At 34.4% G+C, this 26,819-nt stretch overlaps 3 protein-coding genes and 1 pseudogene across 6 annotated transcripts; all 4 read right to left on the bottom strand.

Annotated features, from left to right (window-relative positions):
- Positions 1-6,207: 6,207 nt before the first annotated feature.
- On the bottom strand, positions 6,208-8,014 carry LOC142518330 (polyphenol oxidase I, chloroplastic-like; annotated as a pseudogene).
- Positions 8,015-9,337: 1,323 nt separating this feature from the next.
- On the bottom strand, positions 9,338-15,490 carry LOC142517774 (E3 ubiquitin-protein ligase DA2L). Of its 4 annotated transcripts, none has more exons than XM_075620216.1 (11): positions 15,270-15,490; positions 14,963-15,063; positions 14,544-14,854; positions 13,818-13,869; positions 13,662-13,707; positions 13,426-13,540; positions 13,174-13,318; positions 13,007-13,100; positions 10,992-11,058; positions 10,061-10,659; positions 9,338-9,884 (listed from the first exon to the last, which is right to left on the bottom strand). In XM_075620216.1, the coding sequence occupies exons 3-10, from the start codon at positions 14,733-14,735 to the stop codon at positions 10,072-10,074; spliced, it is 1,299 nt and encodes a 432-aa protein (XP_075476331.1). In that variant the 5' UTR covers positions 14,736-14,854; positions 14,963-15,063; positions 15,270-15,490; the 3' UTR covers positions 9,338-9,884; positions 10,061-10,071. The 4 variants fall into 4 exon arrangements, with proteins under 4 accessions (XP_075476331.1, XP_075476329.1, XP_075476330.1 ...); XM_075620214.1 differs by having other exon boundaries at positions 12,998-13,100; positions 15,270-15,486; XM_075620215.1 differs by having other exon boundaries at positions 12,998-13,100; positions 15,289-15,486.
- A 3,363-nt stretch (positions 15,491-18,853) lies between these two features.
- On the bottom strand, positions 18,854-19,141 carry LOC142518510 (VQ motif-containing protein 1-like). The gene has a single exon (XM_075621297.1). It carries the CDS (start codon positions 19,139-19,141, stop codon positions 18,854-18,856), a length of 288 nt encoding a protein of 95 aa, XP_075477412.1.
- A 1,166-nt stretch (positions 19,142-20,307) lies between these two features.
- LOC142518422 (uncharacterized) lies at positions 20,308-25,914 on the bottom strand. Its single transcript, XM_075621206.1, has 19 exons — positions 25,818-25,914; positions 25,308-25,364; positions 24,659-24,969; positions 23,950-24,443; positions 23,734-23,809; positions 23,489-23,530; positions 23,291-23,353; positions 23,036-23,089; positions 22,936-22,959; positions 22,651-22,725; positions 22,419-22,529; positions 22,270-22,330; positions 21,953-22,066; positions 21,748-21,869; positions 21,410-21,479; positions 21,143-21,190; positions 21,029-21,069; positions 20,791-20,917; positions 20,308-20,581 (listed from the first exon to the last, which is right to left on the bottom strand). Exons 3-19 carry the CDS (start codon positions 24,884-24,886, stop codon positions 20,484-20,486), a joined length of 1,848 nt encoding a protein of 615 aa, XP_075477321.1. The 5' UTR covers positions 24,887-24,969; positions 25,308-25,364; positions 25,818-25,914; the 3' UTR covers positions 20,308-20,483.
- Between the last annotated feature and the right edge of the window lie 905 nt (positions 25,915-26,819).

Raw genomic sequence — 26,819 nt, 5'->3', positions numbered from 1 at the left:
TAATATTTTGTCATGCATTACTCAAATAGAATGTCTCTCACAAAATTGAATTGTAAGATCGTCTCACAAGAATTTTTGTTATATTAATATTGATTTAATTTTGATTTTGATTTTCGAGAGACGGGTAATTTGAGGAAATTTGAATCGGGTTGGAGACTCTAATTAATGTACTTTTAAAAATAATATTTATATATAATATTTAAATTTATCAAATGACAACTTTTAGCAATCATCGATTGCATATTTGCATATGATATCGGATATTTTTGCATGTGGAAAAATTTAGTTTATTTTTTAAAAAACAATTAACATATCCAGCTAAGAAAATTGTAAACCACATGTTGAAAATTGGCTAGCTCAAACTTGCATCCTTTTATCATAATTTATAATGATGAAAATTGGATAAATTGGTCATATAAGTTTGATACTTTTAGTTTTTGGTTCGATATATTTGCTATTTTTTATTTACGTCCGATATATTTCTATTATTTGGACATTGGGCCCTTTTTACTCAATTTTCATCACACTTGTTGAAATGACATTTTTCTTTCCTGATGTGTAAATTTTGAATCGTAGATTTTGTCACATTACACATAATGTGAAATTTATTATACGCATCATCTTTTATTGGTGGGAAAGTAAGCACTTTTTTTCTCCCATATTCATCGATATTTACGTGGAGGGATAAACAAGTCTCTATTTTTTACTAAAAAAATTCCCCAATTTTCTGATATAAGAGAAGTTATTTTGCAAAAAATGCTGATTTGAATTGCGTATGATCATCATCTAAGAAATTATCCAATAAAAAGAAAAAAAAAGATAATTTTTCATGATCCAGCTTGTAAGAACTTTAGATTTTTATTCTCTTTTTGGTTTGTTTTCTTGTAAACTCTGAGCACACCAAATTTTCATTTCAAGTCAGTAATTATAGTCATCGGCTTGCGACACATCAATGGATGTTCCCATAAAAAAAATCACACCTACCACTATGCCATAGAGAGTAACATGTTTCACCAACAAATTAGTACAAGACTTTAAAATCAAAGCACAAGAAATTCGCCAGCCATGGAACCTTCGACGCGGGTTATCACTTGTCCAAGGAACCCTCAATTGTGCTCTTTTTCCACATTTACAAAACAAGATTCCTCCTTAAAAAACAGATGAGTTCATAATCTCGTGTAAAATAAATTTTCTTCTACTTAAAAATTTATAGATTTTTTGAAAGAAAAATATGGATTTGCTTCTTCTAAATAAAAGCTGATGCCGATCGATAAGAGAGACAAGACAAGATGTTAATGTTAAATTTCATATTATGATTGATGTGGTAAAACCAAAAATTCAGAGTTTACATATAATAAAGAAAAAATGTTAATTAAACAACTATCACTACAAGAAAAGCTTCAATCAACAACACTCATAGGACAACAGTTTTTATTAAAACCGTTGTCGGTTTTAACAAAAAACCGTTGTCGTAGCCTAAAAAACCCCGCTTATAGACAACGGTTTTTAAAAAATCGTTGTCTTTTATGTGTCTACGACAACTATTTTATGATGTGTCTACGACAACGGTTTTGTCTATGAGCGTTTTTTTTGTTACAACAACGGTTTTTAAAAACTGTTGTCTAAGAGCTTTTTTTTGAGCTACAACAACGGTTTTAACAACCGTTGTCTATGAGCGATTTTTTTTTAGACTACAATAACGGTTTTTAAAAACCGTTGTCTTTTGGATGGTTTGTTTGGGCTACAACAACGTTTTTTCAAAAACCGTTGTCTATATAAGATTCTGTCAAGGGTCAAAGACAACGGTTTGTGTAAACCGTTGTCTTTCGGATGGTTTTTTAACTACAACAACAGTTTTTTAAAACGTTGTCTTTTTTTAGTGTTTTATTTGATTAAAGACAACAGTTTTTGAAAAAACGTTGTCGTAGTTTCTATTTTTTTTAAAAAAATCGGTTAATATTTAGTGACGGGTTTACAAAATACACACGCTAAATTTAAATTTCGCGACGACCGTCGCTAACTTTAGCGACAGTTACCGCCTGTTCGTCGCTAAATTTAGCGAAGGTTTTTAGCACACCGTCGCCGATTTAATTTAGTGACGGTTTAAACAACAACCGTCGCTAATAGCGACGGTTTAGTCAAATACTGTCGCACAAGTGTCTATAAATATCCGCGTCATTACTCATTTTCTTCACACCCTTAAGTCATTTCCTTAGTTAGTTTCACTTCTCAAGTTTTTTTTCTTCCACATTTTATCTACGATTTTCCTTAAACTTAAATTTTAAGTTAAAGATTATAAATATATTAATTTAGTAAGATTGTTAATTTATTTTGTTAGGTTTATCAAATTATAACCGTAAATTTTTTTTATTTTACGAAAAAAATAGTGACGAAAATCATAAAACAACCGTCGCTATTAGCGACGGAATTGTTTAGAAAAACCGTCGAAAAATTCTTGTTTTGCAACGATTTTTCAATGCTACGACAACGGTTTTTCACCGTCGTCTTTAGACGTCTACGACAACGATTTTTCACCGTCGTCTTTGAGCGCATCTTTTTAGCCACAGTGTCTTTAACAACGGTTTACAAGACCTACGGCAACGGTTTTTCACCGTCGTCTTTGATGTCTACGACAACGGTTTTTCACCGTTGTCTTTGAGCGCACCATTTAACAACAGTGGCTTTAACAACAATTTTTTTGACCTATGACAACGGTTAAAAACCGTTGTCTTTCGTCTTTTTTCTTGTAGTATATGATGAAAATTGGGTAAACAATGACCAAACATCTAAATAATTATGTAAATCAACTGTGACAAAGATAAGAGACTAAAAACCAAAATTGACAAACTTATAAGACTAATTTACAAATTTCCCTTTACTACATCATTATTTGTCCAAATTTAATAATCAGAACGAGATTATGCTCTATATTTATATCAGATAATAACAAATAATGATTTCTTGATCGTTAATTATTATAGGAAATTAAATGCACCTTTCACGTGAATCCAAACATAGTAGGTAGATGTTTTTTTTTTTTTTTTTTGTATTTTGTTTTCTAAAGACAGATCATGTGAAAAGCATAAATATAAATCCAACGACTCCATTGAATTTGCCTATTGTTTAGTAGCCCTACGCCTATCAATTTTCGTGACCAATCTTGAATTACCGAAATTACAGATAGCACATTCAAAGAATCAAGCCCACTCGCCTGATGTCACGAGTCGGAATATTTAATCATAAATTATACACTTTATTAAAATTTAAGTTGTCTCATCGGTGAAATATAATATAATACGTCGTCTTCTTCTCTCTTCTTGATTTGCTTTAATTAAAGTGTCAAAAGGGTCAATTTCAAAAACTACTCCTTTTCAAAGTTTGCGAAAAAACCCTATGAAAAAAATGTAACGCGATCAGAGCAAAAACACACGCAGTAAGAAATTAACAAAGGCTTGGCACATATCAATAATTCACATAAAAGATTAACGCACAAAAGTAAAGAACAACGGAATTACGTGGAGTATGTTATGGTTACGTATTTCATAATTTTTCTTTTTTTTGAAAATACGTATTTCATAATATTTTTGAAATAGTGTTTCATACTTTTATGAGCATAAAAAATACACAAAAACTCATATGAGACTATCTCACGTGTCAAAAGTATTATATTTCATTATAAAAGTATAATTTTTTTAGTTATATTATGAAGAAATATTGTGTAATATATTCTGATTTGAGCAAAAACTATTATTTTTTATATAAAAAATAATACTTTTAACTATATGCATAGATCGGAACAAGTCTTCTTACAGACACAGACCTCTGAGATCATTGCACACGAAACCTACACTAAAACAATAATCATAATAATATCAGTGTAATCATAATAATATCAGTATATCACTTTGATAAAGTCTTTCCATTAATTTATCGCGAAACTTGTTCTATTCATTAAATTATATCGAATTTACACACAATTTTTCCCCTTTGAACTTTAGCAAAAAAACTTGGTTTAAAAATATATTTAAAATCTTTAACATGTTTTGAAAAATGAAAGGAAAAAGAAAAATATATATTTTGTTATTACAATCAAAATGTCATTCTCGACTTTGTACATAATATTATGTACAGATAATAAAAACTATATACGCCACGCACAAAAAAAATCCATAAATTTGATGAGCTACGAGTTTTAGCTCGTTAAATTTTCATTGTTACGTCGTTGCTTTTTCGTTGTTGGTTTCAACTTCAAATTAACACGCACATGAATACTGCCATTGGATTCATTAAATTTTCAATTGGGAGGATATTAGTAGATTTTAAAACATTGGGGTTGCTTTTGGAATTTTTTGGCGATTTGCCCAAATTCAAAATCTGTTCAAAGCGGCCCATTAACATAGCCAGCCCAAAACATTCCGCCTCCAACACAAAAAAAATTGCATGCAGACAAGATTCATAACAGTGGATTACTTAAAAATCAAGGGGAGAGATTCCATCCGACAATTTTGCTTCTTCCGAATATACAAGTCAAGTCTTTACCTTCCAAAAGTCAAGCCCACAACCTTAATTTATACCTAAGAGCACCCACAATGGGATGTTAAATGAGTGTTATTGTGAATGAGCGTTATAACGCTAACGGCCCACTCACTAAGAGAGAGAGGGACGTTCAGTTGTTTGAACGCCCCTCTGTCAGTTTATTTTTTAAAAAAAATTTGATAGTCAAAAACCGTCGCTAGTAGCGACGGATTTTCAACATCCGTGGCTACTTTGCTGACGCGCCGGTTTGTTTTTAAATTTTTAAATTTTGACTTTTATTTCAATTTCAATTTCATATATTTTTGCTATTTCAATTTTATATATTTTTAAAAAAGTTAATATTATTTATTAAAATTAATAAATTTATTTTATTACAAATTAAGATGCTCGTTAAAACTATAATAATGATTTAAATAATGTAAAAATATATTTAAAACATATTTATATAATTAGTGGACTGTGTGACCCATACATAATGAGTTTGAATGTTAAAAGAAATGTGAGTAAAAGATATATCTTGTTATAATGAATATGTGCCAGTGAACCTCACGTTTTTTGATGAGTCGGTCGACGTTGGATGCCCTGAGAAAGAAGCAAGTAGAGACTAGGTAGTTATAATATATATAGATATATATAGACTTGACTTGTATATTCCGAAGAACAAAATTGTGATGATGGAAGGCAAATGACGAAAGGAAGGCGTGAAAGAAAGCACGTAGCAGAGAGCAGGGCGCACCCACACGGTGGAAAAGCCACGTGCATGTATACACTCAAGTTAAAGATCGGGTGACTCAAATTTTTTTAAAAATTTATAAGTAAATTTTGTATAATTTTAGAATAATATGATATTAGTTCGATAAATCAATTTAAAATATTAAAAAAATTTAAAACTTAAAATTTTAATTCGAACATAGTTATATTTTTGGTTCAGCCACTACGTACGTCGATAACCCAGAGCACCCGCGTTGTTCAAGGCTAAATCGAGAAGTAGGAGCACATCTGCTCTACCTTCTTGGCGCGGTCGCGCTGCTGAGACGAGAAACACGCTTGAGAACAGAAAGACGGGCGCGTACGCTCCAGACATTAGGGGCACCCGCACTAGCTGACATACAGAACATGGCATCTGCGATTTTTTTGATATTATAAAAGGGCCACAACTCTAGCTGCCATGAAAAGAGCTTAAGATCAAGCGACAAACGAGAAACCACTAAAAAAGAGAGACCAGAGGGATGGGAGAAGATTTGGAGAGAAAAAGAACAAGGGTACGAAAGCGAAGAACGCCACATCCGGGGCAGAGAAGCAAAATTCGACTTCGTTTTATTCTTCTCTTCTTCTCAATTCTTAGTTTAATGTTCGGATTGAAAAACATTATTTGTTTTACTTTCTATTTCATTATGAATTAATTTTATCATGTCGAAAAACGAGATATCTTGACTTGAAACCAAGTTTTTTATATTTTATTTTATATATTTGAATTATTCGTTCAGTTTATTTGTGTTTTCATGAATTGTTTGTATTCATGAATATATTTGAAATATGACACTCGAGAAAGAGAATTTTGAATAAACTTAAGAAAATATATCTTTAATGTTTATAAAATTCGGACATAAAACTTCATTGAAACCATTACAACATATTATTTTAATATCAAGATTCAAGAAGGAAAACGCACACACAAACATCCAAGATCAATCATAAACTATAGAAGCTAAACGTAGATGATCTTGATACCACCAATGGATATGTCCTCTCCCCCATCTTTGGGGACCAAAGAAACCAGTACTTTTTCATCATCTTCAGAACCCAAATCTTCCAGAAGTTCAGTCAATCCCAGCCTTATCCGAGTCTTGACATTGATCGAATTCTTGTGCGGAATCTGAGAGAAACATCCTGCGTACTCCGCCTTGTCCAGTTCATCAGCCTTATCTTCTTCGTCATTAACAAAAACATCGAACCTCACAAACTTAGCAGTGTCCACTTCAATCCCTTCAATCACCAGCAACTCCTCTTCCTTTTCCTTATCATTCTTGCTTCTCGATTTCTTTGGCCTTGTGACCAATACCTTCACCACCTTGTCAAGTTTCACCGGGAAAACAGTCTCCGCCGCCGGCGCCCCAGAGGTCGCGGCCACGTTCGATTTCTTGACGCGCGGAGTTGGCCTGTTTTGCAACCATGGCAAGTCCACCTCCTGGTAAACGTACCCCATTTTTTCGTTCTCCAACGTGTCTTTGACTCTTACCCGCACAAGCTGCGCGTTTTCGTCGTAGAATGGGAAATCGGCTTCCAGCCAGTCGGCTTCGGTGTAATCTTTGGGTTTTGTTCCCCTCAGGCCGCGCCATATTGTCCAGAGACGATCAACATTTGCATGGTGGGCGTAGAAAATTGCGTCTCGACCTGTTGAGTAGAAGTTCCCCATATCCTCTCCACTAGGCGTGGCCTCACCTGTCCAAGCGTGCGCTGCTATGTGCGATCCACGCTCCACTGTGCCTGGACCTGGGTTGGGAGCGGTACCCGTTACGTACTTTTCCCCGTAAAAATCGTCTATTTTTTTAACATTGCGAACCATTTCGCCGTACATGACTGTCAAGTTATTGGGTAATATCTTGCTCGGCTTCGTGGGGGATTTGGCTGAGTACGCCAGATCGAGGAGGACAGGCGGTAGATGAGTTTGGTTCCGTCGCGCATCATACAGGGTGAGTCTTTCTTTGTGAATGGTTCAGGCATGACCATTCCACCTGGGTGGTCCCAGTTCCAAAATGGCAAACCGAAAGTGGGGTCGCCAATTAATTTGCCCAAGATTCTCTCGTAAAAATATAAATACCATCTGTGCCAGGGATAGAAGTGCCAGCAGTTGTGAATTTGAAGTTTTTGCTTAGGGTCTCCTGCCTGTTCATAGGTGAGATTGCAGTAAGCGCAGTGAACATTAGCTTGTTGCATGAAATTACGAGGATCGTCGGCGGGCAGAGCTTTCATGAGCTCGATAGCTTTCTCAAACTTGGCGTAGTATTCTTTTCCTGCTAGCTGTGCAGCTGGGCGGAAGCGCATTTTCTGCACGGGGGGAAGCTTATACTCGATTATTCCCGAGGCCAGAGGTGGGCAACAGTCCACGTCGAGTGGTTTCTGTGTGTTGAGATTTGTGCCCCTCGTGCATTTGGTGAAATCGGGGGAAGAAATTGGAGAGGCAATGGCTGGCGAATCCGACGGAACAAGACTAGCTGCCCCGTAGAGACCCCCCATCCCGAGAAGTACATTTCTCCGGTCCAATTTTCCTGGGATATTTTCAACGTTTTCACGGTCATGCTTCTGGTCTCGACCGTGGTTTGTGTGGTTGCACGACACAGCGAAGCGTCGAATTTTCGATGGATCGCCTGTTAATCGTGGTGGCTCAGCGATAAAATTAGGTTGGCGCTGAGACAAGTGGATGGACCATGAGAGTGGAATAGTAGCCATGGTTTGTAAAATATTATTAAAGCAGAAAATACTTGGAGAAACTTACCACTATTTCTTTGTATATATAAGCAATTGAACCAAAGTTTTTATGGTTACCATAATTTAATCAATTAGTGGTCGAAATGCTTCTATTTTAATCAATCAAACAAGTTGAGCTTCTTCTATATATATATATATATATATATATATATATTATTTTCCAAAAATAATCAATATTCAACTTATACCTTTTATATCTAATGACAATTTAATCAAGTGGGGGTATTAATATACATCTTATAAATAAATTCGTTCCCACGAAACCACTTGCGAGCTTAAAAATTGAAGGCTCGTCACCAAAGTTGTCGAATATATTAATTTTTCCTATTATAGTACAAATGAGAAAAAAAAGAAAGAATAGACCAACACAGAAGTTTGATATTTAATAATAATAGTAATAGTTAAAAATTCCTTGTTCAAATAATGAATATTCGACGTCGGCCTTGGTCGGACCAAGGCGGTTAATGCACTCCACTTTTTATTATTTCTGTACGTAGGCAAACAAACCGCGAGGTCCGGCGGCTACTAATATTCTATTTCGTATTAAATTTTTGATTTGTTGAATGATCTCGAATTCAACATCTAATTATTATGACAAAATATCCATATCTCTCCACTGGAAAAAATAAAATCGAAAGTATTTTTTAAAAGTAAGTATCGTTACATTTTTCTAAAATTAATTAATGTGAATCAGTGAGCATTTAAAGAAGCTAGGATAGTAGGACAAATAATAATCAGTTTTGACCCAGGCTCAATTAATCTATCTTGAAAATAAATTCGCTCCCATTAAAGTTTAAACAACTTGCTAGCTTAAAAACCTAATGCTAATCACCAACAACCCGTAATTAAAGGTTTGACTTCCAGCCTTCCTTCTTGTTTGAGTTTCAAACCATGAATTCAGGTGTTGGATTCCTTCTGGACTTCTCAATTTGAGCATGTCTCACACGACTTACTCAATATGATTTACCGGAACATAGTTTACAGACTATTGTGTTAACTATTTGAGCTTACCCAAAACGCACCACATCGACAGCTATATCCACCAACCCACACAGCAAACATTACACAAGTTCCATGTATCTACCAAATCACTCATATTCCATATTTAAATCCTTGTGCCATCTCCAATACCACCCTCTTTAGTAATCACTGGATGCTATGTCTATCTACTAAATTAAAGAACAAAAGGATTGAGAATTAAGACTAAACATTATATATATTATATATATATATCTATCAATTTTATTATATATTATCGATCAATTTTTTTATCACTCATAGTTACAAATCCATATCCTTCAGACATCCCAAATATCCGTGAAGTATTATGTAATAGTATTATGTAATCATGAGACTCACATAAGCAGTTAATTACACAAGAAAATGTCAAACTCATAGCCACTCAAAGGAAAATATGATCGTCCAATAAAAAGAGAAAAAAATCTATATTCCACACAGATTGCGTTGAACAGTCCGTCAGGAACAGAAAATGGCCAATTAATCTATGTCATTCCATAACAAAGTACACATCCGAACCACCCAAAGAAAAGAATGTGAGAATCTAGAAAGAACTATAAATGTGTGTGTATATGTACATCCCCTTGCTTTATACCTGAAAATCAGCCATTTCCAGCCTTAAGATGTTCTGATACATAGGAAGTGGCCAACTTTCTAGTGTCCTGTTCAGCTTGAGAAGACGGCTTCATATGAGGTGCAACGTGATTTGTTTACACTCCAATTGAAACCAACACATCCATACATATAGCGCTCCCAATTGGCGTTTTTCTAGGTATCGTGATAGATGCCCTTTGAACAAAAGCAAGCTATCGAACAAATTCCTTCTGCAAGCTACTTTGTACCTACAAAGTTGGAAAGGAGATCATGGAACCATGTTTTATATCACATATTTCCCCGGGCTTACCATAATGAATTACCCTCCCCAAGTTTTGAATTTCTATCAATGGATAAAGAGTAATATATAATAAATATTTTTTTGTTGGGCCCCTGGGGTATAGAGGGATAGATTTGGCTTTACCTAAGCGGAAGCTAGTGCCATGTAACTCCTGGCGCACTTGTCCTGGCTCGAGCCTCGGCAAGTGAAACAGCCATGGCTAGCATCATCTGCTCCTCAAAACTCTCAGGAACAATCGTTCCTGTAACAGGTTGGAAGCTGTCTTGATTTTCATCTTGTTGAGGTGGTTCCCCATGCCTCATACCGTCATCAAATTCATCAGAACCTCCATAGCTAGTTCCAACTTCAGCCATTTCCGATCTATGATCAACCCATTCTCCAGTATCCCCGGTCATTGCCAAATGGTTATCAGGTGATGCCACAATCATATTCTCTGCAGGAAAATAACTTTCAGATTCACACACCTCCCGATTCAAATATCTGCTAGAGCTAGGCATGCTATACGTAGACATGCTTCCAGCATAGTTACTAGAGGTCTCTCCGCTTATTTGTTGACGTTCCGCAAGGGCTGCAATGGCGCATGCGAGACCACCAGATGGAGATGATGAAGATATGGATATCGGGGCCATCGCCGCCAAGGAACTGGAACTGTGATAATCTGCAATGTATTCTTCTGACTGAGCTGCATCACCATACTGTGGATCTTGTCTTTTCCCACTCTCCTTTCATCATCACAGTAAGAGACACGACGACAAAAGATCAATTTACAGTTTCATGTGATCAGAGTAAAAGATTAATGATTAGACCAGTCAACAACTAGAGTTCACGAGAATAAAAGGGTGAGGGAAGATTGCAAAATCAATCCTGTAAGTAGGCTCAGCAGTGATTTTGATCGGCTAACTAATCAAATTTCAGGTTTAATCTAGTAATTTGTTTCAAAAATTTACTCCTTTTTTGTCAGACCGCTCACATGACACTCTTGAGTGTCTTTACCAAATAACAAACATAAATATTGCATCAACAATAGAAAAAAAAAATGGATATGTAGGAGTACCTGAATAGACAGCCAAATGGCTTCCATAACCATTATATCCTCAAGATCCAGGTCAAATTCGCCCTCCCTGCATTTAGTGTCGGTATAAGAATATCGAAGGCATATGGCATCATAAATCTCCAAAGAAGCAATCTCTAATCTATTAGTCTAATCAGCAACCATTATCACCTTCATATTTAAAAATCCATTACTCAACTTAGTGTTAATCTATTCGTGCATATGTGAGATATGAAACATACTCGGGGTCATAGAAGTAGGTGCCAACTATCAAGATGTTGTGAAAGTGGCCATAGAAAAAAACGTTAATAAATTTATATGTCATGACTCATTACATCATACACACCCAAGGTTTCTTCATAGAATATTAGAATGAAAATGAAAATATTCTTCAATCCAAAAGTAAATCATTTCACCAAATCCTTTCCAACAAGGAAGTTGCTTGAAGAAGCTTAAAAATCTGACATCTAACAGGGTGATGGAAAAGTTCATATCTCAAACTATATAGTATTTTTCTAGAACAAGCTCTCTTAACAGCTTCATCATTTTTAGCATGTAAATAACAAGATTAACACTAGAAAAATTATAATTTCTCAGCTTAGTTTTGATTAAACAAATTCAGATTTATTTTCTGGAGAAAGAAACAAAAAAATGAATCTAAGGTCTTACAAGATCCAGTAACATATTATAAAATCTCAGGGAGATGATAAGATGTTAAAAATAAATAAAGCCAAACACCTCTAAGTTGGTATACTATAAGAACGAAAAAATATTCATATTACTGTAAATTTCGGTTCATTCTTGATGTGTGAGGTAACCAAATACTTGCTATCAATAAAAATGAAGATTACATCCCGTATTTGCTTCCATCTTTCAGTGTGTAGACAAACCCACAGGGTCCTAACCACTCAATATCCATAAACCATGTTAAAAAAATTATTCCATAACTAAAAGTTACCTAGCTGAACTTATATTCCAACCTAAAAAGATGAAACCCAGTCATCATTTTGCAGATAAACTGTTATGCATTACAAACTCTGACCACAATCTCAAACTTTAAGCCAACAATGCAAGTCGATCCGATCATAAAGTACATGGTACAAATTCTAGTATCCTATGACCAGAAGCTCTTAAACTTTGATTGCAAAACAAGCTTTAAGATGAGCGAAGAAAGTGGATAGCAGAAATTCAAAAGGCTAAAGCAACATTTATGCTCTTCATTTGACAGCACCTTAAAGAAAATGTAACAAACAGATTATTGAACATGAATCATGATGAACAACAAACCAACCATATATCACACAAAAAGCTTTGGCAACAATACTATATCGTGTGGAAACAAACGGTTACACTAAAGTGAATCGAGTAAAATAGAGCTAACATTCTTTGTCGCTGACATTCCTAGAACCTGGGGATGATAGCTTTCCCACCAGATAAAAAGAAAACAGAAATATGTAAAGAAAGTGCCAATTTTGAGTGATAATCTTCCAAACATTTGACGGTATCTTCACGTTTCAAGAAATGGAAAGGGAAAAACCGAAAGAAAAGAAACGTATGAAGAGGGCAACTGCCCAGATTAAATAGATTCCTGGTTACAAATTAAATGAAATTACTAAATTTTCACCAAATTTAGACTACCATTTGAAATGTAACACAATTAGAGTGATAAGATTGACTTCCAAAACATAGACATGGAATAACTGATGCGCTCACCTCTAATCGGCCTCTGACAAATGTATTCTTTTAGCTACAACCTAAACACGTCAACACAAACTTTTATACTGCCTGATCCAATTCAATTAAGAACACACCGGATCATGATAAGCTCAACTCCCAAAAGATAAACATGGAACAAATGATGCGCTACACCACTAACCAGCATCCGATAATGGATTCTTTTAGCATACAACCAAACACGTCAACACAAACTTTTAACCGATACAATTCAATTAAGAACACACTGGATCATAGCAAGAATGATTTAAGCAGAAATTATAAAATAAGTAGACCTATTTTGCCTTTGGGGTGGAAGCAGTCTCGATGCGGTAGCAGCACTAGACTCATGAGAGTCCACAATTTCTTCACTTTCCAAGGCAGAAGCAAAAGATGGGGCTACCAATAGGAAGAAATGAAATGTAAATTAGTAAATGAGCAACAGCCAGTGAAAATGTTTCATATCAATTACCTCTAGTCGAACAATAATCAGCCTCACTTAGTTTTCTCACGCTGCTAGAAGAACTGCCTTCTCTTCGTTTCAGCATCCTATCCTCTTCATCCTGAACTTCTTGCTGCCTCATCCTTATTTTGGCTTCTATAACTCGTTGTTCTTCCTAAAAATGTAAGTTCGATTACATGCCAACATTTAGCTGTGAGGCCATTTTCAACATCTACAGGAGGAAAAATATAGCACATAATGATACTAATATTTCACTCTCACAATTTGTTCCAAGCCTTTCTCCTCCTTTGTCTTAACACCTCGATATTCCACGGCATAATTTGAGGTTTTGCAGAAAGGACACCTTTCACTGTTAAGGTAAGCAGAACCAGACATACTTGACAGCATAACGAGCAATTCAGATAAATAGTTAAAGCAAACAAATTGCATAATAAGTGCAGAGCAAACCCCTCCAATATAAAATAGAAAATAAAATCAATTATAGAACCCAAGGATACTGTGTTGGCCTGGTGGAATTAGGAGTCCTCATCTGCAAAAAACACTCTGAAATGGGGGAAAATCAATATAGCAACAACTTAAAACCAAGATAAATAAGAATAATTGCTTGGTGAAAAAATGTCTAAATATGAAAAATAAAATAATGTGCAGTGTACCGGTACATATTCCTTTCGTGCAGCATCTTGACCTATTAAGGCTTGGATAGAACTGAAAACATTCAAACAAATAAACATAGTTCTGAATCAAATGGAGGTCAAACTAAAAAGAAAATAACATGTCGACAATCACTATTGTTTGCTAAAAACCTAATCATTGTGTCATCAAGAACAAATATGTGCTTTCTTTATTCCTACAAAATGACCCTCCTCCGTCTATCACCGGGAAATAGATAAAAACACATAACAAGTTACTCAAATTTCCAATGTCTAACCCTAAACCCTACACTTTACATTTCAGTTGCTCATGAGCACTAGCCCAAAGGGATAAAGATTAGGCTCATATTTCCAATGTCAAACACTTGAACAATTTTGCAGAGGCAATTTCTTTGGCACTGTTGAATACTCAATTTTTCCAAGGCAGTTTCTTTGGCGTTACAGTGGAAGAAAAACACAAGTCCAATAAAGTAAAAACAGACAAAAAAAGTGAATACACAGACGATCAAATGGAGCTGAAGAACCAAACTGCAGTAATAAATAGAAAATTCAATTAGTTACCCCTTCAAATCTACCAAGACTTATAAAACAATGTAGCATTTGTCCTCTAATTTCTTTTCCTAATCCACTTGGTATCGCATATGAAACTGTTTCTTCCTAAATGGAGATCTAGTCCAACCCCTACGAAATACAGAAAATTGAAAAACGAAGACAAAAATAGGGGCAGACCAGGAAACAAATGGGGCATTCCTCTAGGTCACAACTACAATCATCATCACCAGGAAAACAAGGTGCCAACTTTGAGTCAAGAATAAGCTTTCTAAGCTTCTTGTGATCCACATCTTTGTGTTGGTACAACCCTTGAGGCCTAGTGTACTTCTCATCCACCACATGCCTCTTCTTCCCCAATTTATTCCCCATTGAATAAAACCACAAAAATTCTCAATCGCTCTTTTTCTACAACAGCGAGATGTCCAAATCTTATCCTGTGGCTCCAAAATTTCACTTCAAAGCAACACAATTTCCACTATCTCAAATTCCTGCAAAACGGGTAAATTAAGATTAAAATAAAACATAAATGTCAAATAAACAAGAGAGACCCGTCAATTTATACGCAAGAAATGAAGAGCACCATCAAATATTTAAACCTTGAAACAAAATCTTGGAACAAATAAAGACGGCCCCTAATGAAATTCAACAAGCAAGACAGCGCAACACTGCGTATGCCTCCACGGATACATCAACATGTCTGTACAAGAGAAAATGGAAAGAAGAACGAGGGAAATAGGGAACAAGATCAGAACTTTTTCTCAGTTGTCAATATCTGTGTTCTTTTGCGTGTGAATCGATATATAAGTGGGAGAATTGTGATGGAATTTGTATCACTCTTAATTTTATGCGGTGCCTACAGAAATAATAAAATAAAAATATATATATATATCGATATATATATACTTCTTCTGCTGATGCATACGCTGAGAATTCACAGTCTGCTTTTGTTCTTGTTCTATTTCGGATCTTTAGGCTTCGGTTTGTTCATCAGATTCAAACCAAAAAGCTTCGGTGAAAAAACACAAGATAACTCTCTGCCGTCACTTTTTCCCAACCAAGTAAAACAAGAAAGTTTGGATATTTGTCCTCTAATATTTAACTGATTGATATGTCAATTTCGTGCTATTTTTCCTTAAAACTTAACGAATAAAACAATGGAAAGAAGCCACGGGATAGAGTGGAGCAACCGGAAAGAATCAAGCGGGCAAAAAGAGTACAGAGTTTTGTTATAATACTTCCGACTCCTAGACTATGAGTATTAATGAAATGTCACTCACTTAAAACTATTCATAAAATGACGATAAATTTATTAAAATCTATACAGATCTCACAAATCACCATACACTAAAAAATGTAAAATAGGTGAGATTCAAATATTTTATTCCAGTTTTGATATTTATATAATTCAAGTGAATTTGGTGATTTATATTTACTTTTTCATTATATTGTCGTGCATGGACTTAAATCATGAACATGGAGAAAGAAAACATTTAACCATCATTGTGCCTTAACGAATTCGAGGGTCTGAACTCTGAAGAACCATGCACGTAGCCAGTATATATCTAAATTACCATAGGCATTTATTCGAAATTTTGGATATATTTTCAAAATGCATGAATGTAATTGTCACGTTATCTTCTCAGTAATTAAATAATTCGTAAACCATACTTTTTTGGTGAAGCTCTTCAATATGTATTTAAACAAAATTAATCAACTTTTTATTATCAATATCAATGTGTTTTTATTCTGAAAAGCTGAAACAAAATGGGAAGTTGACAATATATTTAAGGTTTTTTTTATATAAAAAGACAACATAAAAATTGAGTAAAACTCAATATAATAAATTCTATTAGGGTTTATTTTTCGATGAAAAAAAAAACTGTCCTTATATTTGGTCCGCACATTAAATCTGTAAATCCCAAGGACATTCTTAGCCAAGGATGAAAGCAAAAAATTGTTGTTAAAAAAACCAAGAAATAAAGGGAAAAGCTGTGAAGAAATAATAGAAAATTGTATATAAAAAATCCATTTCCGTATCAATGATACGCCAGCTGCTTGTATGTACCCTGAAAAAGCAAACTGGACCATTTCCAGTTGCTTATCCGAGCAACAAACTAAGATTCACTTCTATTGTCCCCTTCTATTTCTTTCCTTTCTTTTTTTATTTATTTTCCATTTACAGTGTGCTCTTGTTTATTACATGCGTGCCTGCCATTCTGTACAAAACTTCTCATGATATCAAGACTGAAAATGGTGGGTTATTTTAATGTATATACACCTCCAAGTTAATTTTATCATCGCATTAATTCTTTTTGAATAGTTACAAAAAAATTGCTTTCAAACTTATTTTTTTAAGGCAAAAATTTATGTGACACGGTCTCACGGGTCGTATTTTGTGAGACGGACCTCTTATTTGAGTCATTCATTAAAAAATATTAATTTTTATGCTAAAATTATTACTTTTTATTGTGAATATCGGTAGGATTGACCCGTCTCATAGATAAATATTCGTGAGACCGTCTCACAAGAGACCTATATATAACATTTATATATTTCGGTTATCTAAATTTGAGTACAAACATAATCAATGATGTTTTTTTATATAATTATTATTACATTTTGAATATTTTATATCAAGATTAATTTATTTTTTTATAATATGAATGATTGAAAATTTATATAACATTAATAAAAAATATTTTTACAAATTCTTCGAAACACTTCTTTAATGTATCAGATATAATATTATTTTGAAAACTTATTGAAATTTCTAAATGGGGAACCGTACATAACATTTTAATTTTTACATTTTTTTTAAAATGTCGATTCATGATTCGATGTGTGTTAATTTTTAGGGTTGTGGTAACGTTCCAACTCTCTCTTATGAAATTTATTAGCTTGAAGGGACCTAATATCCATGAAGATATATTTAATTTACTCAAAAAATAAATTCGAAGGGACAGTTGTTCACTACTTCTGCTAAAAAAAAAAAAAATTAGTTGAAAATTAGAGTCTCCATTTCCAATTAATGTTAAGTGATTCCCAAAGTTTTAGGTGAGAAATTTTAGTAAGTTGGTCTGCTTCTGCATCACGACTTCAGGAAATATGAATATCTATAAAAACAATAGATTACTAATAATTTTTTTAAAAAAAATTACTATCGAAGACGGAAATTTTATTGTATTCATTTATTTTTATCTAATTAAATCCGATATCTCATCTTATCTTATCTCCATAAACCGTGAATTTGTCTTCAAAATCTCTTGACTTGATGACACGACACATCTGACTTTTCAATTTTCTCGTCTTTATTGTATAAAATAAAATAAAAAATCACGAGTTTGCCGCGCCTCATTGGCACATCAATTTACGACGACGATCTATTATTATATATTTTTGTTTGTTTCCATGGAAACTATAATATATGAATGGATTATGAGAAGAAAATAGCCCTTTTTTGTGTAGTGTATATAATATATATAGATGTGTGTTTGGTCCATCCGCTGCGACCGTGAGTTGAATTTTGGATTAATAGTTTAGTATTTTATTTGATACGAGTCATCGACTTTAGGGTAAGGTCCCCTGCCAAACCAAACCAAATCAAAACCAAAATCAAACCGATAGCTTCCCTTTTTCTTTTAGAATTAAATAATATAATATTAATATTAGTCCAACTAAATTTAGTTAAATTCAACATTCCTACTCTATTTCCATCTCATCTGTTCGCAACGGTATACTAACAACCCGTTAAAGATTTCCATAAAGCAGCCACGAATTAAAGAGTAGGTCTCAAGAGAGACGGTCTCACGAATCTTTGTCTGTGATACGGGTCAATTCTACTGATATTTACAATAAAAAGTAATACTTTTTCATGGATGATTCAAATAAGAGATCCGTATCACAAAATATGACCCGTGAGACCGTCTCGCACAAGTTTTTGCCCAAATTAAATACTATTATATATATGGGATTTTTATCAATTAATTTCTAAAAATAAGACCGAATTAATTTTAGATATATATGCCATAATCATTGACATGAATAAATGATTCTGAAACGAATTTAAAGAAGTATAAGTTATGTTTATTCATCATTTAATGTTTTTTTATTACATTAATATAAAATTGTTTTATACGTATATCAACTCATAGGTAAAGTTTTCAAATGTTAGCAATTTGATATGTTCGAATACATTTTTTGATCATATATTCATAATTATCTTACATACGTATAACTCGGAAACGATGAATGTTTTTTTTTTAAGAGACAGATACGATGAAGTTAACTTGAATTCTGTAAGAATTGGAAAGGATTGAAATAGAAATTTAGATACAACTCAGGGTTCAATCTGAACTTAACCCTAGCTTGTTGTCATTTGTACTTAAATGTTGTGTACTTTAACTTAAAACATATTTCCATTTGTATTCATTTTTTGTTACCTATGTGTGTGTGTGGATAAATATCGAACAAAATTAATGAATTATACTTCATAGTAAAGCTTGCAATAGTTCATCGAGTGGAGGCAACTCCTTGGGCGTCCATTCAAATTCGAAGTCACTAAACGACATTCCATGTGACAAGAATGGAGCCATGTTACAGGCGATTGGAGTGGAAGATTGAATCCGCGGCGGCTGCTGTTGCAAGTTAGCATCCTGGATATGGGAATCCTTTCCGGTAAGGTTTTGAACAACTGACTTGAAACTCATCGCATCAGTTTCCACATATTGCGTGTTGATTATCACCACCTTAACTCCAGCTCCTCGCCTCCCAGCCATTGTTCCTTTCCTTTCACGCTCCGATATATATTGCTAAATGCTATAGCTCAGAGCTGTTTTCTTCTTCTTCTTTTTTGACTTGGAGCGCAGCTTTGTGAATGATGATACTGATGATGATTAGCAAACTCAGAATTTATAGGTGGTCTGACATGTGTACGGAGTCATTCGTCAAAGAAGTTGACCAGTGTATTGTTATATAATTGACGGCCTAATACGACCATGACGCACACGCGAATGGGAACCTTTGGAATTCAAGAAAATTCCATGAAATTTACATCTCATTTAGATTTTGAGGAGCTCGAAACCAGTCAACTTCACACACACACTGGAGGGGAAAACAACATTTTTCATCTTTTAACGTACATATTTTTCATTTGTATCACGTCATCGATCAATTTTTACAGTTTTAATCTACTAACTTGTACATTTTTTTCTTCCAGTTTTTGTTATATTTAACCCGAATACTGATACATCACTATTTGTTATATATATATACAATAATTTTATAAAAATGACAAAGTGTCTACGTGTTTGTACGCTCTTCACATATTTGGTGGGAACGCAACATTAAATTTTTGCTGACCAATTGCCAAGTTGATATTTGTCTATTTTAATTTTCACATGTAATTTAGTTTATGAAGATACTGTGTAGTACATAGACTTCATGTCGTTTTGTGATTTAACATTATGAAGTGGTCAAATTGAAAATTAAATGCAGAAATAAAATTAGACGGAGACTCATGGGAGAAAGTGATGTACTTACATATATTTTATTCATGGTTGTGTAATTAGGCAATAATTATTCATAGATTTTCCAGTACTATATTTCATTTGACTCTATCCACATTTAACAATAATAATGTCTTAAAAGTAGGTTGAACCCAATATCATTTGACAAAAATTTGCGTAAAACGATCTCACGGTTCGTATTTTGTGAGACAAGTCTCTTATTTGGGTCATCCATGAAAAAATATTACTTTTTCATACTAAAAGTATTAATTTTTATTGTGAATATTGGTAGGATTGACCCGTAACACAGATAAAGATTCGTGAGATCGTCTCACAAGATATCTAGTCATAAAATTCTATGTACTACATTATTTAAGTATAAAAGGAAAATTGATATTGATATTCCTCAGTCGTCACTGAGTTTCGTTTCTTAAAAAAACTGATCTCTTTGTACCAAAATGTGAAATGCCCATCAGCCCATGAACTAACGAAAATTTACTGATTAACAGATAAACAAAAAGTAATACGAGATAGCCTCAACTGAAACCAAAAAAATTATCCTACTTACAGGCATGTCCTGAGATATGTGGACTTAGAATTCGGTTTCTAGGAGCTATTGTTGGTTGCAATCTAGATCAATCAATCTACGAGTTTCTTCCCATAACTTGGTCTCCAGTCCTAACTTCCGGAGCTCCAACAGACCACGCTCGACTGTGACACACAACGAGCAATACGGATGAGTTCGAACACTACAAGGAACCATTACTTCCATCATGCATGCATGATTAGTCAAGAGACATGGGACGTATACTTGTGTCGTGGAGAAAACAAAAGAAACATCATATTTCAATAAAGCTAAGGAAAACATGAAAAAGGGACAAAAACAAAAAAATTGTAGATAGAAGTGTCCAAGTTAGTACCGTCCACAGCGTCATGTGAATTTAGCAGTTTATGGGATTTGTTGATCCATAACTGTAGTTTCTCTTCCGCGATGTCAGGTTCCAGTCCATGATTCTTTGCTCTTCTCCAAAAATATGTCAGCCAAGCCTAATATTACAGCATAATGAATCTGTCTGTCATCCTGAGCACGAATGTGCAGCTAGAATATAACAACTATAATCATTCCAGATTACAGAAATCGGTTTCATTTAAGGTTACCTGTTTAAGAAGAACGTCTTCAGACTCTTCTGGACTCAATTCTGAAACAAAGTATTGAGTTTCTTATTAATCAAAGTAGTAATAGCTGGAAAAAATTTGGACAAAAACACTTACCAAATGCTTCTGAATAATATTGGCCCTCACTCGGTAGCTTTAATTCATCTGTAGATGTTAAAAAGAAGGCAATACCAGAAATATTTGAATCAACTTTCCTTGTCAGACTGTGAATTATGAAATAATAAAAGTTCACATGGGGTTGATTACAATGTAAAATATGAGGTGAGACAATTCTTTGTTGTACAAGAATGAGATCAGATACAAATTTGACAGTATTCATCCACAGGATTAAAAACTCAGTCGAAAGTTATCGAGTTTTCATACCGGTGACATTAGATTTTGCGACACTTGGGCGACGCTTTAGGGCCATTGATATTGCTATTGCCTCTTCTACCTTTGAAACAAAATACTAAAAATCATCAGAAAAAACAACAAAATTCATTCTTTTCCTTTTGTAACCGTAAAAAACTTCATTCTACTTGAGGTTGAATAAGAGATCTCAGGCGAAATCAATGTCTTTGTTTCCACAAACAGATCGAATTTTCTAACATTCTTTACAATTTACAAACATTAATAAAAATTCAGAATAAGGAATAACATAATGTTGAAGAAGTGCGGAAATTTCAATCCACAGGCATTAAAGGCAAAGTTTCGAGAAGAACCTTAAGTGAGTTCAGTTCCCTGAGACCTTTCTCAACTAAAAGCATGCTTTCAACACAAGTTTTTTTTGAAATATCATTTGCGTCTTGTACAACCTTCTCTCTTTCTTCAAACTCGCTATTCACTGCAAATTGACAAAAGTAAAATACGGTCAAGTTGCATGAAATTAATGCTAGTTGACACAAACATGGAGCAAATGGAAAATACTCTGTGAAGTTTCATCTTTTGCTTTCTGTCCAGCAGCTAATATAACTTCAACGGGACGAGAGGCAAAAGAGGACCAATATTCGTATCTTGATCCAGCAATTTCAGCATAGATACCTGCGATTTTATTTCAGATTTAAATTCCTAAAACAATTTTGCAATTAAAATTCAAGATTCCTATAGGTGATATAGTCCACCATAACCTGCTTTTCTAGAATTCCTAATAAAAATATCAGAATCCTGTCATGTATCCTAGTTGGTGTCTTAAATAGGCCCAACCATGTGGTGGTAGTTAAAATTGAAGACTGAATAAAAATTACCATGGCGAAGGCATATACTCCAGCACCGAGCAAGCCAGCATCTCTTCAAAACAACCTCTTCCTAATATAAGAGACTATCAATAACATAAGTACGGATAAAAAGTGACAGGAAAGAGCACTGAAATGTTTCACAATTTGTAGATACCAACCATCTCTTCTTGAGTCAATATCGTTCTTTGAGTAATTGTTCGAAGTGATTTAACTTCATTTTCGACATCGTGGAGCTGCTCCAAAGTCGATGTAGCTTCATCCCTTGCAGCCTTATTAGAATATCATGGTAATAATATTTAGAATATACTTGGAATCATGATTGATTAGCATCCTTATGACTTTGCAAAATTTGTGACTGAAAAATCATAAACAAGCTAGACATCTCAGTACCTCGGCTTCCATTCGAAGTGCTGCAATCTCCTCACCTCCTCCGCCATAGCTTTGTGCTGCAACTTTAAGAGCAGCCTGAAATGCAATTGATAAGAAGAATTAAAATTAGTTGTCCATGCAAAAGGAATTAGCAGAAGCATCAAGCCTTGACCTTTTTTAAGATTTAATGAATACGGTTTGGCGTAAGTTGTGATACTGACTATCATGAATGTAAAGCTGATGCTCACTAATAGATAATCACAAAAATATCATTTTAAGTTGGTAGAATTTTACTATCTTACAGACCTCTCGTTTCTGAAGGTCAGCTTCCTTCCTGCAGAATTGGTAAGATAAAAACAATTAGAACTGAATCTACCATCTTACTTAAAAGTTCCCAATCCAATACTTGCCTGCTCAAAAGACGAGCTTCTAAAGATACACCTTCTCCCATAGATGCAATCTACACAAGGTCATGATATATCAATCAAATAAAAGCTCAAACTTGTAGGTTTTGAAGCTACAGACAAAAAAACATTATACGGTACTTAATTACTGAAATTATGTCTTTTCATAGCCGTAGAAATAAGTCAAAAGCTATATACAGGAATTTCATATTCCCCCAAGAATTAAATATAGACCTCAAGTACACTTTCAAAGTTACCTGTTTCTCGAGCCGCCTGGTTCTTGCTTCCGCTTCCTCACACCTTTCTTCTGTAATGCGCAGCTGAAGAGGAGAGGTTACATTGAGATGCTAACTTATATTGTGATATGGAAACTATTCCAGTTTCATGTGAAACTAAACTTGCAATAAGAAATAAATAAATCATGAGTCATAAACTAAAAGGAAAAGATGCATCACCTTTTCCAATAGATTATCATTTTCTTCCTGAAGCATGTCAAGCTGCAGTTTTTTTTTCAACAGTTGTCAATGAAACAGCCGAATTTCAAGGAAAATATTTCAGGTATATGCATAACAACTACATTATTATAACAAATATGTTAACAGCAAGAACACATTCGTACATCCATCCCTTCTGAAAGAGTACAAATGCACTTTCCCATTATCCCACAGCAGTGTAATCAATTTGGTGTAAGAAAATGTACCTCGTCTTGTAGAGCAGAAGACGACTGCTGCTCACTAGGATCTTTATATTTGAAAGTTCCAAAGTCTAGAGATAACCTTGAAATTGGCAGATCAATTATAATTGAATAGATAAGAATACTCAAAGTTTTTTAAAAAACAATGCAGAATATATATGGCGAGTAAAAAATAAACTAGAGTGAGAGATCTTTTGACACAATATTTATCGATTCAAGTACCTTTTATCTTTGGATTTAGCAGATTTGGTCTCAACAGGGACTCCGGATACCTCTGGCTTATTTGATACTGGTACACTTCGAGGCACCGTGGAAGCGGTCTTGATCACTAAAGTTGGATGATCAGCTGATGTAAAACGAACAGATGGAGGCTGTTCCGAGAGACTAGAGTAAGAAGCTGATCTTCCAGTGGCGTTAGATCGAGCAGAAAGTGGTTGTGTTTCTTCGGCCGATTCTATGGGTCGAAATGAACTACTTGGTATTGTAGAAAGATTAGGTGTCGGCAGGTCAACAGGCTTTAGATTTGATGGTCGAAGAAAAGATAACGAGCGAGCTGATGGAGGCTGTTTTTCTATTGAGCTGAGAGTTGCGGATGCTCTAGTACCTGATGTTGAACGTGCAGAGAACTGCTGCTCCACCGAACTAGCATTTGTAGATCCTCTAGCACTGATTGTTGAACGTGTAGATGGTGGTGGTTCTTGCAAGGTACGAACTGACTAAAAAACAACATAAAAAGGTCCATATTAGGTGCTTATAGGAAATTCTATCCTTCATATTACTTCCCCTCGAAAAAGTAAAAAAAATTAAATGAAAAGTTTCTTCCCCTCCAGAAACCTGACACATCTCTCTCACATTTTAAATGAAATATTGGGTCTGTCCCTCACCAAATGATACTGAATTAAATGAAAATGTTAATGATATAGGTTTTTACCATTGGAGAACGACTTTTGGTTTGCCTTCCTTCTCCAAGTCTTATGCCAACTGACAAAATACCAGGTTCAAAACCATGCAGGTCATCGTCATCATCCTCGTCATCCGCAGGTTGATGAGCCATAACTTGAGCAAGTCTTTGAGCAGCTAATTTTGTGTTCTGTGGTCTCTTCATATTTGATAATCCAGTCGAACTAGAGCGTCCATGGCGATTCATTGGAGATGCCATCGTGCCGCCTAACCACTTTAATTTTGTTGTATCAGGGCAAAAATTATTCCTTCATACTTACACTGGTCTAAACAGGTTCATTGCTGCAAAATAACTTAGTGGTCATGCAGAAGAAGACTAGCCAAAAAGGATTATATGGAATTTTAAGAAAAATGAGAGCAATTGAACCATCTTAGAGCGACCTCTAAATTTCTTATCATGAATTATCAAATTCTCGATCACTAAGAACAAGACTATGGATGAGAATGTCTGTGGGAAAAACTCAGACAATGTAGGAAACAATAATACTTTCATGACTATATTTCCATGCATACATGAAGAGAAAAGTGCAGAGATAATGTCATCAGCAAATTAAAATGGAAACGCTACAATGTTCATAAACAAACTCCCTGACTAACACGAAAAGTGTGCCGAATTATACCTATAACGATCACCTCTTCTGCCTCGCGAACTGCGTTAGTAGTGCACTGCCAAAAACCTGCATCAAGATGTATCATACTATTACTACAAAGCTCTACTTTGTGTGTCATAACTTATTTCATGAACATGTACATAACTTAAAAAACAGAATGCCAGTATAATGCAGTATGGAAACCAGCTGCTGACCCTCGAATTTCAAATTGAAAATGAGAAAACTTCAATTCCTAAAATTCAGATTTCACCTTCTCTTGAAATCACTCATATGTCCTGCAGGCCTCCCGTCTCACGACATCACATCCACTTTTCTCATAGATTTTCCATCCAGAAAATATTCAATTTTTTGCGGTACGAATCGGCTTTACGATCAAATCCAATCCATTTATATTTATATTTCAGAAAATATCTTAGGATCCATTTTTTTAGCTAACTTCAAGAAAACCAAAGATTCCCACAATCAATATATATGTGATCACATATTGAAAAAGCTCAATTATATTAGGATTTATCTCACCTGATGCATAAATGTCAATTACCGATGAAATTGGCTGGCCGAAGGAGTCTGTAGCTCGTATTCGTACGAGGGATGGTGTCCGTTTCGGAACTTTCCAGGAAAAAAAAAAGTTATAAGCCCCACGTGTGTGCATTGCATGCAACTCCAAATATATCTCGATTTTAAATTTATAGTTTAAATTTAAAAAAAAACGAAAATTAAATTTGAGTTTAATGCTTCGACTCCATAAATTATCAAGAAACTTGGGTGATTTATCAGACGAGTAATTATATAATATTAATATTAGTTTCCTAAACAAATGACTAATTATTGATTTATCTTTAATTTTGAAAACTTGGACGCAAATTGTGAAATGGAAAAAATGCGGAAGATAGAGTTGGGTCGTTAAAAGGTAATTTTAATTTAAAAATTATAAATATGTCACAAACATATCAAAAGTTAGTTAATTGGGAGGTTTAATTTTAATTGTAATATTATATAATAAGAGAGTGATTCCGATATGAATCATCAAACGAAAGAATGACAAACACGCTTAATTGGAATCGAGCTCTCAATTTAATAACGTTTAAAGGATCCGTTTTGTTGTCCCGACCTTTTGAATCCAATATTGCGCGACCTTCACCCCTAAACTACGAGGTTTAGTAATAAACGATCACAAATAAACAACCGACACTCAAACGAACCTTCAAAGAACTCGTCTTTGACAATCCGTGCAATAAACGATCGACAAACGCCACAAAGTATAAACTTTGATAAGATTGATTTTTGAACAAGCTTTTATTGTTTGAGAGAAAAACTCAAGAACAATGTATTCTATCAAGGAATAATCTGAATTGTGTTGAAAATTCATTATGGTTACATACTCAAAGATAACAATATCTAGTTATCAAAATAATTAGGACTCTAAATTAGGTAACAAGATAATATTCTCGCAGACGGCACGTTGGGCGGTATAGTTTGGCCGTCCTAGCGCCGAAGGGTTCTGAAATGTGCACCTTGGAC

The sequence above is a fragment of the Primulina tabacum genome, chromosome 11 (assembly GCF_025594145.1).
Source record: "Primulina tabacum isolate GXHZ01 chromosome 11, ASM2559414v2, whole genome shotgun sequence".
Classification (NCBI taxonomy): Eukaryota; Viridiplantae; Streptophyta; class Magnoliopsida; order Lamiales; family Gesneriaceae; genus Primulina; species Primulina tabacum.
This window is presented reverse-complemented; position numbering and strand designations above follow the sequence as displayed.